General features: G+C 33.3%; 2 protein-coding genes across 5 annotated transcripts; one reads left to right on the forward strand and one right to left on the reverse strand.

The window, feature by feature from the left end:
• Window positions 1-4,143: 4,143 nt before the first annotated feature.
• LOC108464313 (protein WVD2-like 6) lies at window positions 4,144-7,421 on the forward strand. Of its 4 annotated transcripts, none has more exons than XM_053024298.1 (9): window positions 4,144-4,416; window positions 4,960-5,217; window positions 5,288-5,530; window positions 5,646-5,674; window positions 5,791-5,844; window positions 6,012-6,111; window positions 6,208-6,279; window positions 6,354-6,464; window positions 6,567-7,421. In XM_053024298.1, the coding sequence occupies exons 2-9, from the start codon at window positions 4,987-4,989 to the stop codon at window positions 7,032-7,034; spliced, it is 1,308 nt and encodes a 435-aa protein (XP_052880258.1). In that variant the 5' UTR covers window positions 4,144-4,416; window positions 4,960-4,986; the 3' UTR covers window positions 7,035-7,421. The 4 variants fall into 4 exon arrangements, with proteins under 4 accessions (XP_052880258.1, XP_017620035.1, XP_017620036.1 ...); XM_017764546.2 differs by having other exon boundaries at window positions 4,981-5,217; XM_017764547.2 differs by having other exon boundaries at window positions 4,981-5,217; window positions 6,015-6,111.
• Window positions 7,422-8,948: 1,527 nt separating this feature from the next.
• LOC108464051 (EIN3-binding F-box protein 1-like) lies at window positions 8,949-12,940 on the reverse strand. The gene is made up of 2 exons (XM_017764130.2): window positions 12,430-12,940; window positions 8,949-11,559 (listed from the first exon to the last, which is right to left on the reverse strand). The coding sequence occupies exons 1-2, from the start codon at window positions 12,452-12,454 to the stop codon at window positions 9,665-9,667; spliced, it is 1,920 nt and encodes a 639-aa protein (XP_017619619.1). The 5' UTR covers window positions 12,455-12,940; the 3' UTR covers window positions 8,949-9,664.
• Between the last annotated feature and the right edge of the window lie 1,519 nt (window positions 12,941-14,459).

The following is a 14,459-nucleotide window of genomic DNA, read 5'->3' on the forward strand; positions in this document are numbered from 1 at the left end:
GGGTAAATAAAGTAAAGGTTATTAAAGTACTGATTGATATTGAATAATAGCAATAATGTGTTTGAATTACCATGTTTTAAAGTTGATTAAGCTATTGTTTATGGAAATACCATCGAGAGTATTCTCGCAGACGGTTTGTTTTCGCGCAGCTAGGTACGAAAGTATAAGGACTCAAAGATACAAGCCGATCCCCAAACTCAAATTGGTGAAGTTTCTATCTTTTGGAAAATGGCATTGTACCTAGGATGTCTTTTGGTTATATTGAAAGTATCTAAGTTGTTAAATGATATTTTGGTATGTTTTGTAAATGTTACCAAAACCTTAAGAATGGTATGTTTTGATATGTTAGTGAAGAGTAATAAGAGGAATTGTTGGTAAATGTTGTAGAAAGAAGAAATGAAGATGTTATAAACTTAGTTATCAACATTTTATACTAAAACAGATTTGGACAGTAACAGTAGTCCAACTTTGAAAATATACCAAAAATAGTATAAAGTGAATTAGATGATGAATAAAATATGTAATTGAAGCTTAATGAATCTATTTTATATGGAAGAAACAAAATTGGTAAAAGAGTTGTATTTTATGAGATATTTACGTTTTGGTGAAACAGGGTTAGAACAATTTCTGAATTCCCTGTTCTGACTTTAGAAATTCACCATAAATTGTGTATTAAGAATTAGGACTCAAACTTTATTTGTATGGATTCCTTATTGAGTCTATTTTTAATTGAAACAAATGGAATAGTCATTGGATTTCTGTACAGGAAGAAATTTGATTCGTAGTGCACAAGGGTCAGAGTAGCTGAACCCTGAAACAGGGGAGACTTCTTATAATAAACTGTACTAATTGGCCTGACCAAAAATTCTAGAAAAAAATTAGTAAGTAGATATATGAGTCTAGTTTCAGAGAAAATTTACGGAATTGGATTTCGAGTTTCGTAACTCGAGATATGATTTTTTTAGCCACTGTGACGCAGATGGATAGTTTACTACGAAAACTGTTTAAGTGCTAAGATAAGTTTTGTAATGTCTCCTGCTTGACTCCGGCAACGGTCTCGGGTAGGAGGGACGTTACAAATTGCGCAAGCGATAACTAGCCACCCAAACGATGGTCGAGTTTAAGATATGTTCCTAACTACCAAACAAAAGAAAGAGAAAAGACAATGTTTTCATCACTTAGAAAGGGTACACTTAGAAATGCACTTGAACTCATGTGGACCTACTCTACAAAAAATTGCATTAAAGGCCTTGAAATTTGCATTAGCCAATTTTTCTTCATCATTTTTCCAAGTTACTTCAAGTTTAAGAGTTTTACACCAACTACATCATTTGTTGGTGGGTTCCTAACCTATCAAAATCATATGCCAAGTTCTTTCATCCGTAGACTTGATAAAAGCCCTTATCATTGCCCTCTAATAGGCATAATTCATGCCATTCAACATAATGATCTTGGAATTGATGTTCCCTCTATCTTAATAATAATTCAACAACTGGATCTCTATTTAATGTGTCAAGTGTCTAGCTCTGATACCAAATGAGAATTTGTTTATTAAACTTTTCAGACTTTCATTCAATGTCAAGTAGACTATCTTACTAATAGTTATAAATTAAGAGATGAACACTAAAGTTTAGTTATACACTGTTTGAGAACTTTATACATCTATGGGGTCTTTACTTAAAGAGTAACCCACTATAAATCAACAAGTACAAGACATATTTAAGTCCAACCCACTTACCAAGTTGCAACCTCACTTCTATACTTAACCTGTTGGAACGCCAACATACCTCGCGACACAACAAAAATATATTCTAGTGATCACAACCTATGGATCCATGTCTAAGGAACAGATCTAAATTGAGAAAACTATTAAACAATACCTAAATCAATATGAGTAAACAATGTACATCTTGATAAAAGCGTTGAAATCCTCAATTGAACATAGTTGCAACTAGTTTCGCTCTAGCTTTTACGGTACGCACTTGGAAGAATAACGATCAGAAAAACTCTACATACTTCTTTAGAAAATTTTGAAAATACTTTTTACTGCGAGACAAATGAATTTCAAGTAACCCTCAAATAAGGGATAAAAACATACCTTTTATTCAAAATATCTTATTGAATAGAATATTTCTCATAGAGTGATTTAAGTGAGTTCTGTAAAAACATGATATCTTTTCCATAAAGGATAACAATTTATATCATTCCCTAAAATATTTCTTTGATGAGATTTATTAAATCCTTATTTAATAATTGCAATAAAGATATACTAGTTAAAATTATATGAAACCCAATTCATATTTATTTTAGCTAGATTATCTATGTGTATGCATCAAGTATGTACTCAGTATTGTGTCTAACATTTAAATCTATCAGATTAAATTAATCATGAGAACACTTTTATAATAATTTAACCCGTGTGATAGTTAAAAATAACCCCAACTATCATTTAATTCTAATTGATTTAAACATAGAGTGTGACCCTATAGGATCCTGTAACATTAGTAGTAACATTAAAACAATTCTAATGTTACAAACAATGAATGAATCTAGGAATGCATCACTGCTACCCAAGTTGCAGAAAGTTGTGGTTCGACATAACCTTCTATGATAATATTATCATGTAGTATATCCCTTTTTTTTTGTACGAGTCATGGAACAGACACATTAGTCTAATATTTTACTTCTAAATTTTGAGTAGACTAAGATAAATAAAATGAGTACGATATCTTATATTAACTCATTTAAGTATGGTCATGCATTTCTCGTCTCACCCGATCAAAGGACTCAAGATATCGCTCCTATTATGTAAGAAAAAAATCTTATATTGGTCATTCTCATCCCACTACATGGATTATGCCATACCCATAAACAGTCTTTATAACTCATCCATCTACGGAAGACATTTAACTGTGTCAAAGCATAGAACTCATAATGTTGAAACAATGGTGATCTCAAGTCTAACGATCATGCATACAATTATCACTATGAGAATGTAATACCCCAAATTTTTAATATTTGAGAAAGGATAAATGTTTAAAAGGTGAATTAATTATTAGGAGAGAAAGTATGAATAATGAAATTTAGTAATGATTAAATTACAAATTTTTTAAAGTTGAAGGGCTAAAAGTGAAAATTTACCATCTTGGGAACGGAAAATTTTGAAGAAATATTTTTACGGATGTGATATGGATATGTATTGAAATGAGCTGAAAACTCAAGATAGGGGTTAAACTAAATAAAATGGAAAACTATAAGGACTAAAAATCAAGGTTTTGAGAACTGGCCTGATGTCGAACTTGTTAGACCGTCAGTTCATTGGTCTAACTAATCCATCCGATTCAATTAAATAAATCATTAGAAATTCATAAAAGAATAAAAAATATTCAGTTCAACCGGCCCATATCAGTTCCCAGGTCAATTGATTTAGTCTCTAAATCAATATCACGATCTTTTTCCAATCCAACTAATTTAATTGACCGTTATGATCTGGTCCGATTCAAACAATCATGCCATTGCTAAACACTCAAATCTTAAATGAAAATTTTCAAAAACACATTTCCAAAGCAATGCTTTTTTTTTCTAAAAAAATCTCATTATAAGTTCTGATTATATTTGTTCTTTTTTATATAATACCTAAAACTACCCATAACCCCTCCCAACCTATAAATAAGAGGATAATGCGCTTCAACGCACTTGAACCCATATTCTCTTACATTGACAAGAATACTTATACTAATCGAGTTAAAACTTATTCCACCAAAGTAATTTTAAAGTAACTCTGAATTTGACTAAAATTTCTATTTCGTTGAATATGATAATGAGATTCTAACAAATTAAGTAAACAATTCCAAGAAAAATTAAGTAAACAGATTAATTTCTCGATTATAAATTTAAATTTAATTTTTTAAAATGCATAAAAATTTAAAAAGTTTTAAAAATTAAACCCTAATATTTTTTACATTCAATTAAGTACTTTAATTTTCAAAATGTATAATAAATTTTAAATTAAAAAATTAAATTTCTAATTTTTTACATTCAATTAGTTACTTGAACGGTTATAATTTTATTGATTTAAAAAATATACTGTATCTTCTCTATTTTAGTAAAAAAAAATAGTATTTTATTTTAAAAACCGTATTTTGGGGGAGATTTTCGGACATCTATCATTTTGTTGTCTTGTAAGAGAGTGTGACCTGGAATGCAAATGGATTTCAGCATAAAATGACATTTCAACTTACATCCATCAAAAAATTCCGATTATTTTATTAATTTTGAAGTAGTGCTTGGATCTTGTATCTTCACTGTTTATTTATCTTACCATCTTCCTTTTTATCAGATCCTTTCCATTTTCCTTCGCTACTTCCTTCTAGGCTTCTTTCCCATGGAGTTTTGATTTGTCGCACGCTTTACAAGGTAACAAGGAAATTACTGAAATTTTCAACAACAACAAAAAAATCTTTTTGTTTGGTGGCGTTGAAGATCTCTGTACTCAGTCACTGGAGCTTTACGCTATACTTAAAAAGCATCGATTTTACTCGGTTTTTCACTGTTTCGATCCCCTTTTTTTTATATCTTGAAAGCAACTCTTGATTTTTTTAACTCGATTTTTTTTTTTGCTGTTTATCTGCCAATATGAAGGACATTAATGTTTCTTGTTCGTTTCTTTCTTAAATTATAGCAACAGAGAATATTACAAATGCGATAAATATATATTCTTTTTTTCTGGGAAATTTGTGTTTTTTCGAACTGGTAGGTTTGAGAATTTTAATTTATTGGAAGTTTAATTCCTTTTAATTGGTTATACCTGTAATTAGGCTTGCAGTTTACTTTTGTTTTATTCCTGCTATAGTGTGGGATCTGATTTGGGTTGGCTTGAAAATGCCCAACAAAATGGTGTTTTAAGTGTTAATCCCTTTTCATTGCTTGTTTCTTAGTGTAATTAGCCTTGCATTTTAGTTTGTTTTGTTCCTGATACAGTGTGTGATGGATTCCGATACCGTATCGTCCACGGGTGGGCTTGAGGTTGCCCATCAAAATGGTGTTTATCCGTCCGGGGATGCGTATGACAGTTGTGTTACAGATAATGTGAACGGGACCGTTGCGGAAAGTTTCGAGACTTGTTTATATAATGAAATGGATGACAATGGAGCAACTGAACAAGCTAGAGAAGGGTCAAATGAGTGTGTGGAAAGCAGTGGATTGATTGATTCTAAGGTAGTAGGACGTACATTCTGTTTTTGAGTCTTTTATTAATTACCATTAGACTGATTCTGTGCGCATGTAGGAAGGGGGAGTCAAAGATAATTCGAAACAATCCGAACCTGGTAAGGTTCAAGGCAAGACCAAGAATGAAAAGCCCTCTGTTCCCAAAAAAGTTTCTCCAGCTTTAGTGAAGAAACATAAAGATGGAAAGATTACAAAGGCAACAGTGCCAGCTCCGAATGGTGGTTCTGTTGCTACAAATCCACGTATGAAACAGCCTCTTAAAAGTAGATCATTGAATGAAAGACAAGCCAATGTATCCAAGGTTTGAGTTGATTGTACTAGTTTCTTTTTCAGCGCATTTTCCCCCTTTTTATTGTTACCATTGTTCCTGCGCTTTTTGATAATTTATTTTCCTCTTCTCTCTGTGCTTCCGACAGCATTCTGAAAAACCAGATGCAGGCAATGCGTATGTACTGCTTGTTCTTTTGTTTGAATCTCTCAAGCTCTAACTGGGCTTAATGTGCTGCATGATGACTGATCTATGCTTCTGCTTTTTCTCAACTGTTCTATTGTATATTACAGGGAGAAACCGAAGCTAAAGCCTCTGAATAAAGTTGAAGGAGACACAGAATCATCGTATCCTTTTCGGTTTCAATGTTTTGTTATACTTTCTATCTGGGATTATGGGTGTTGAAACATGTTGCGATTTAAGTTTTCTTTGCAATGTTGCTTATAGGTTTCTTTTTCTTTTTTTTTTTTTTTTCTAATTGACATGTTTCTGTTTATCCTTAATCGCATCATGGAAGCCCGACGGCAGCTGATGCTAAAGTTCATAAGATCGGAACTCTTCCAAATTATGGTTTCAGTTTCAAGTGCGATGAACGGGCTGAGAAAAGGAAAGAGGTTGGTGCTTTATATTATATATCCTTTGGATTCTACATTGTCTATTCTTGCAGCAATTTTGCTCAACTTTTAAGTCTTTGCTATTGTGTTGTGCAGTTCTACAATAAACTCGAGGAAAAAATTCATGCAAGGGAAGTAGAAAAGAGCAATTTGCAAGCCAAGTCTAAGGTGTTCTTTTGTGATCGTAACAGCTTATGCTCCAGATTCGTTTCTTATCATAACGAAATTTTGATTCTCTGCAGGAAACTCAAGAAGCAGAGATTAAGATGCTTAGGAAGACTTTGAAATTCAAAGCGACTCCAATGCCAAGCTTCTATCAGGAACCTACACCTCCAAAGGTGGAATTAAAGAAGGTTAGTTGAATGTTCTCGTAGCTGGTCCTTCGAATATATATATGGCCACAGTGACTTTCTCAAGATTTGCAACATTAATGTTTGTCTATTACTTGGGTTCAGATACCACCTACAAGAGCTAAATCTCCAAAGCTTGGTCGGAGGAAAAGCTCAACTCCTTCAGACATTGATGGTAACAGCAATAACAGTCACCAATCAGGCCGGCTAAGTCTGGATGAGAAAGCATCTCAGAGAATCTCTGCCAAAGTGATTTCTCCTGTCCATGCGAAGAAGTCACAGAGGAAATCACTTCCCAAACTGCCTTCTCAGAAGACAAGTTTGTCCGGTGCAAAAAATGAGGAACAGAAATCCAAGGTGTCTGATCAGGAAACGACAACTAAACCAAAAGCAACATCTAAAGCAACAAGGGAGGAGAGTACCGCATCATCTTATTTGACAAATGAAGAATCATCTCCAATTCAACAACTGGAAGCATTTTCCGGAGCTAATTCAGGTGGAAGTCAGCCTGACTTAGATCTAGGGCCAGTGATTGGAGACTTGGAACAAGAGTCAATTGCGGTGGAGCATTAAGTATGGCAATGGTTTTAAGTGGACACTAGTATATAAAGTTCTCGACCTCATATTGCATAAATAAGGACGACTGAGACTGAATTATTTGATGATCAAAGGCATGGAAACTGGAAACTTCTACATTATGAGTGATGATGATGTCGTCTTTTGTCTTCTCCGATATCCAGCAGCTTCGGTAGGTTTGCAAAGGTTGCTGAGGTTGTTTGCAGCATTGTATGTCCTAATTTATGTTGTTCAAGGATGGCTTATTTTGTTTCTAAAGTTGTCTGCTGTTGGCCAAACCTGCTTAAGTCCATTTATATTGTGTAAATTGCTCTGTTTGCTCTATGAAATTAGTGTCTTGCTACTTGCAGAGATTGATTATCTATTTAATTTCACATTCTTTTATTGTTTTTTTCTACTTTTTGTTAGATTTTTTTTTTTTTTGGTATTTTTTCGTGTTTGTTTTATGGTGTGGGGACCATATGAGTAGACAAAAAAAATCAGTCAAATTTATTCGATTTATTGGGTTAGACAGTTTATTTAGGTCAATTGATTGTTTTTAGATAATAATTACTTAATATTTTGATCCAATATTAAAATAGTGAGGATAAATTCAGAAATTTATTTTAGGAGGGTTAAGATTAAATTATATTTTTTAAGGAAGGTGAAAGTATAATTTTATCACTGTATTAATATATTATTTTATAGTTTTTAAAGGAATTATAAAAAATTTTATTATATTAAAGGAGTTGAAGTGCAATTTAATCATGATATTAATTTAAAATTTCAATTCTTTTATAGGGACTAAAGTTCTTTTACTCCCCTGCCTACCCCTTAATGCGGACAGTGAATTTAATAGTAAATATTTACTTGCCAACAATTCTCAAAATAAAAACTCAAATAATTAAATATCTAAATAACTGAACCAAACTATCCACTTAATTAGTTCAAATTAATAAAAAAATTTATGTTAAACTTTAAATATAAAATATTGTAAATAAGCATCAAATGTAATATATGCTTATTTTATAATGATTTATTTGGCTCCCAACTTTATAGAAAAATCATTTAAATTTTCGTTATTTTTAATTATTAAACTTACGTTTTTTTATCAATTTACCTTAAAATAGATGAAAATGTTATCATTTTAACTCTACTAACATTACATACACGTGGATTGTTACATGAATGACGTGTTAACATTTAATTAATTTTTAAAATTTAAAAATTATAAAACTATTTTAAAATTTTAAAATCGTTAAAATTATTAAGCAATATAAAAATATTATTTTATATTTTTAAATTTTAAAAATTAATTAAATATTGACATGATAATCTACAAGTATAACAAAGTTAACAAATGTAGATTATTCTATTCATTTTGAGATAATTTAATAAAAAATACAAGTTCGAGGTTAAAAATTCAATTAAAAGATAAATAATTTTTCTCATTAACCTTTTTTTTTTTTATAAAACCATCAATACATTTCCTTTGTCAAATTCGTTGCCCTAACCATAATCAAACCATAATAAAATTCAATCAATTTCATAATTTGTAATTTTTTTCTTTTAATCACAAAAATCAATTAAACAAAACCGAAGATCTGTTCAATTAATTTGGTTGATTTATTCAATTATTAATATCAATTAAAAAGCCCAATTTCAAGGGTGAGGCAAACTAGATGGTGATCAAAGAGCAATTATTGATTGCTTTCTCAATAGTATTTTTGGGGATAATGCTACCACATATAATAATGGATATTTTGGTGATTATTCAGATGATTTTCAAATACGAATCTATTAGTAACCTTTCATTTGATGCTCTTCCCGACAACCCTTTGATTTTTTGTTGAATGCAGCCACAAATACCAACCTCACCTCAAATCAACAGCAAAACTCCCATTACCACAATCATATTCCTACTTCACATCATTTCTACATACATAAAAAGTTTGATCATTTTTATTTATCATAATGGGGAACATAAACATAGATGACCTCCAATTCCAGGTTTAACATTTCATTATAGTTGACAGGTTGTCGTAGATTACAACAGTTCAAAGCCAAATGAAACCAGTAAAAGTAGGGTTTTGGTAATTAAAAAAACAACTACAAGAGTTGTCATGACAGAGTATCTAAATTCCTTGCTGCCATGGCCAAAACCCATAATGAAAGCTGGTCACCAAACTTTGAACTGCCAAAAGCAACCAATGACTCCAAAACCCAACCATCACGTGCAGAACATTGAGTTCAAAAACGTGGAAGACTGGGTAAAACCCACAATGAACAAACTACGACAGTAATGAAAGCTTAGCCAAAAGGCTAAGCAAAAACACCATAACAAACTGGAAAGATACTCTAAATTCCAGAACTAGGCAACTGTATTCTCGGGGAAATTCGGCCATCGAGAAACCAACACCCGTTATCGGGATTCAAAATCTAGTAACAGGTCTTTGATGAAAGGGAACCTGCAAAAAAAAAAAAGGGGAGAATAGCCGTATTCCCTGGAAAATGGAAAAGGGACTGAGTTCGGGAAAATAGAGGACTCGCAACTGAGGCACCTAAAAATTAAACAAACTGTTGCTACTCACAAAGGGTATCTATAGGCTTCTTGATTTGATCAAACCTTGTTTTGTTGATAATTTAGTTCAGAAAAGGATATCACACCTCCAGAGCTGCTCAACGAGTAGGTCAACTGCGCTGCTGCTGATTGCCTTGCATTGTTGTAGGTTTAACCCCAACAGGGTCTGACCCAGTTTTAGAAGTGAAGGCATGCTTTTGTCAGAGACCTTAGAGCAACCAGACATAGAAAGGATCTGCAGTTTGATCTGATTAGAACGAGCCAGAGCTGCAATTCCAGAATCAGTGATTGCACATTTGGAGACATCAAGATCACTGAGTAACTGACAGTTCTTTGCAATTGCAACCAAACTAACATCGCTGATCTTACAACCTTCAAGATTCAGCATTTCTAGAGTCCACCCATGCAAATCAGCCATGATACAGACAGCTTTGTCACTTAAATTAACACAACCGCTGAGATTAACCTTCACCAAATCTGCCTCACGAGTCTCAAGCAATGGAAGAAACCCAGCGTCTGATATCCCATGAAGCCCGCTCAACTCTACATGCTCCAACTGAGGGCACAACTTCCCTAATGCAGCCAAGCTGGCATCACCAAAACCAGGGCAGTTACGGATGGATAGTGATCGAAGGGATTTGCAAGGCAATACAGAAGGCAATCCCAGGTTTAGGTCCTTTATACCATAGCAGTTCACGAGAGAAAAAGCCTTCAACTTTGCACCACAGTTAAGAAGGAAACCGAAAAACCCAAATTGGGTGATCCTGTGGCACTCCTCAAGTTGCAAGCTCTCTAGTGAACTAGCTGTTTTGGCGAAAGACACCAACCCTTTATCAGATAAGAAAGCACATTTATGGAGGCATAACTGTTTCAAATTTGGGCAACCCTTTCCGACAGCTTCAAGTCCCAAGTCCGTTACACCACGGCAGGATGTAACTGCAAAAGATTTCAATTTCTGTAGCCCATGACCATTACCCATTACCCAGAAGCCCTTCTCACTCACATTTGGAAGACTAATGAGAGAAAGATCAGTCACAGCCTTGCCATAGTGACCTATAACAGCAAGAGAGACATCGGTGATATTCAAGGCCTGGAGCTTTATTTTTGTGAGGGTAAATGAAGCTGAAGACAACATGCTCACAATTCCTTGATCTCTTATAAGGGGACAGTCTTTGATCGAAATAGCCTTTAGATTCGGACAACAGCGAGCAAGAGCTTGGAGGCCTTCATTTCCAATGTTTGCACAACCCTCAATGGTCAGATCCTTCAAATTAGGACAGCCCTTAGCAACAGCAAGCAAAGACTTATCAGTAATTGCAGGGCAGTGGCAAAGGTCAAGCTTCTCTAGCTGGTGACACCCATCAGCAATCTCACACAGACCTTGATCTCCAACAGAAGACGAATCCCACAACGAAAGAACCCTTAGAGAAGGGCATCCACGGGAAATGGCCCTGAGCCCAACGTTAGTCACTCCACATGTCGAGTTGCTTCCTCTAATAGAAAGCTTACCCAATCCTCCACGGCTTGCAGTTCCTACAGCAATAGCAGCAAGTCTAACATTTGTTGCTTTCTTCCCTTCCAAAACCCTAGAGAGGTATCCATCACCCTCAACATCTTGATCTTCAACCTTAGAAACAACTCCACTCTTGTTGTTATCATTGATTTCATCTCTGTGGATGTTGCTTAGAAGCGTAAGCCAGCGCTTGGAAACACAAGCACAGGAACTCCTCTCTTGGCCTCCAGGTAACCGTCTGAAGATTTCAAATAAGCATTCATCAGGGAGAATCTCAATTGATGGATTCTTCTTCTCAACCCTTTCTCCAGAGAAAACAATGGGGGGACTGAAGCGGGACCTCTTGTGATGAGGAAAATATACATCCACATGGTGTCCAAGGGAGAAAAAGAGACTTGACTCCTTGGGGTTTGGGTAAATTGACCCCCCGGGGAAAAAATTATCACTTCCTGAAAAACAATATCAGAAGGGTTTATGAGAACAAAGCAATCTAGCAAAATACCATAAGGAAACCGGATTAAAGAACTTGACAGATATTTCCATTTAAATACAAGTTGTAAAGGATATTGTTGACAGTATGCAGCTCTCAAAAACCACATCTCTACTAATATCATGTCCAACAAATATAAAGAAACAATAAGGATAAGATCCATGAACAAGAAGGAGCTCTGAATCCATAACAAATACATAATTCCATCTCAGATATAGACCAAAAGAACCATATATTTCAGAACAAACGATTACAAGTCATTCAAAATAGACTGATCTACAACCAGCACACCTCTATAGCTTTCAAGTTGAAAGATGAGTAAAACCACTAACAGATTCAACTAAAAACTAACCAAGCTCTCCGCTAGAAGATCAAGCTATTCAATATATCAGATTTGTACAGGTAAACCCATGAGCCGAAAACTAATGACACACACAAAAAAGGAAACAAAAAACAGATAAGTTCTAAGGAAACCTGATCTACCACTAGACTACTTCACTGCCCCACCAAGTCTTCACAAAAACCAACTAAATTTATTTCCCTATATCAACATGAATTCAAGTAACTCACAACCAAGACTTCAAAACCAAGTACCATTGAAAAACATGATAACACCAAAATTGAAATATGTGTGTATGTATGTGTGTGTGAAAGCCATTAATCATCCATGATCTTTGATCAATACACTAAGTTACCGAATGTACTCCCAAAATTTCTAAAATTTGTTCACAACAAAAAGGGTGTGATCCATAAACCAAAGTTCAACATAAACGAAAATCAAAGATACCCAAATAGAAGAAAAAGCTGAATTTTAGCAAGAAGAGGTTACCACTAAAAGAAAATAGCTTTGACATGAGTACAACTCAAAAAACCCCGGGAGGTCAAATCTGCACCGTTCCTCGCCCCAAAACCCTCCAAAGAGAGCAAAAAAGAGAGACCCAACAAGGAAGAAAACCGAAACTTCAACGTGTGTAGCTTGAAAACAGGAATGCATGAGAAAGATTGAAGGTAGAAGGACGTGGAAACCCTATCAGATAGGGCAAAAAAAAAAAGGAGAGATAAAGGGAGTAAGAAAAGGAAAAGGAACGAAAGATAGTGAGGGGAGGGGTAAGGGGGTTGGTTTTATTAGGAAGAGGAGACGGGTTAGGGTATGTGCGACAATGCACATAAGATGAAAGGAACCCAAATGCAATGAACTTGACCCCCCAATTTTTTGGGGCTTCGTTTCTTTGTTGATATTCTCTCTCTTCTTTCTCTCTCCCCCCTACCATTTCAATACCGCTAACCGCTTTTGCCGTTGCTGGTTTTCGATTCCCGCTTTGTTATCCTCGTGAGTGTTTGTTTGGACACTCGATTAAGCTAAGCTTTAAGTTGCCAGTAAAATCCAGCGGTGGAATAAGCGACTCTTAACTTAGCTATATGACAATAATTCTAATTTTAACCCAAAAACTTAGTATGTAAATTAAACCCTAAATAATTTTAACCTAAAATATTTAAATTTAAAATCATCAACCCTAACAAACTGAAATCTCAAAATTGAATGACTTTGACTGATAATAATACGGATTTAAAATTGACCCAAGGTGATGTTGGTTCGATCAAGTTTTCTAAATTTATTGAATCATTCATCATAATTCGCTTTAATTCTCAATTTCTCCATATTAATTTTTAGACTTATTTTAATAAAATAAATTTTATTTTATGCCTTTTAAATATTATTTGACAAATTTTCAAAATCCTTTTCATAAATATTTCTAAAAATAATAATTTTTAAGAACTTTTAAATTATTTTTCTGTTTCAAATATAAAATATTTATTTTATATCATAAAAATAAAATTAAGTATATATTAAATAAAATAAATTTTAATTTAATTTCAAGTACATTCCATAAATTATTCAAATATCTTAATTTAAATCTATTTTCAATTTAATCCATTTTTTTCTCAATCCTTATTCAAATTGGCTTGACCCAAACTAACTTCACCCCTCGAATCTTTTTCCTTTTCGAAATATAAACATAGGTTATAATTTTCAACATTAATTATCGGTTAAGCTAGGAAGAAGAATGGAAATTGTATTGGAATGCATATTGAATTTATAGTGATTTGGGTATATTTAATTGAGTGGGGGAAGCTTCTTGAATCTTTTGTCTTAGCTAAGTTTTTATTTTTGTTTTGGTGGGGTATAATAAAAGTCATCCCCAAGTTAGGTAAATTCATCACCTATTTTAATTATCTTCGTAGACAGATTGAGTCTTAACTCGATTGACATAAATATTATTGTTAATGTAAGATAACGTAGGTTTGAGTGCACTGAAACGCATTATCTTTTTATTTATGGTTTAGAGAGAAACTATGGGTAGTTATAAGCATTGTGTCAAAAAGAACATATATAATCAGAATCTATAACAAGATTATTAAAGAAAAACCCAAAAACATAAATCTAATCTTGATTTGCTTAATCATTCAAGAGAAAGAAGAATCAGATTACTTGGAATATTATATGTATCTAACTCGAATAAAAAAAAATTCAAGCCTCAATGTGGAAGAAATTGACAAAATTCAAGACTTAACTTACTTTCTTTAAATTTTAAATAATAATAATTAATTGTTAACTACCACGTGGATGTCACGTCATCAAAATTAACAAATATTCACTTTTACATCTATTTTAACGTGATTTGATAAATTTTAAATAGAATACGAAAATAATTACTTTATAAGATGGTTATGTAAATTATTTAAATAAAATTATTTTAATAATTTAGACAAATTGAATTAAGTGGCAACCTCGTTAGATTAGTGGGTTATCTATTAGACTCTTGTTTTCATTTATATGTATATATATATATATATATA

This window comes from Gossypium arboreum, chromosome 13, assembly GCF_025698485.1.
Source record: "Gossypium arboreum isolate Shixiya-1 chromosome 13, ASM2569848v2, whole genome shotgun sequence".
NCBI classification, from domain to species: domain Eukaryota; kingdom Viridiplantae; phylum Streptophyta; class Magnoliopsida; order Malvales; family Malvaceae; genus Gossypium; species Gossypium arboreum.

What these genes read in the sequence shown, in the direction of transcription:
- LOC108464313 (XM_053024298.1), top strand. Translation starts at nt 4,987, where the DNA reads ATGGATTCCGATACCGTATCGTCCACGGGTGGGCTTGAGGTTGCCCAT. An exon ending in AAACCAGATGCAGGCAATGC is followed by an intron (nt 5,675 to 5,790) that starts GTATGTACTGCT and finishes TGTATATTACAG; the next exon opens with GGAGAAACCGAAGCTAAAGC. An exon ending in GAAGGAGACACAGAATCATC is followed by an intron (nt 5,845 to 6,011) that starts GTATCCTTTTCG and finishes ATCGCATCATGG; the next exon opens with AAGCCCGACGGCAGCTGATG.
- LOC108464051 (XM_017764130.2), bottom strand. Translation starts at nt 12,454, where the DNA reads ATGTCAAAGCTATTTTCTTTTAGTG. An exon ending in AAAGCTATTTTCTTTTAGTG is followed by an intron (nt 11,560 to 12,429) that starts GTAACCTCTTCT and finishes ATTGTTTTTCAG; the next exon opens with GAAGTGATAATTTTTTCCCC.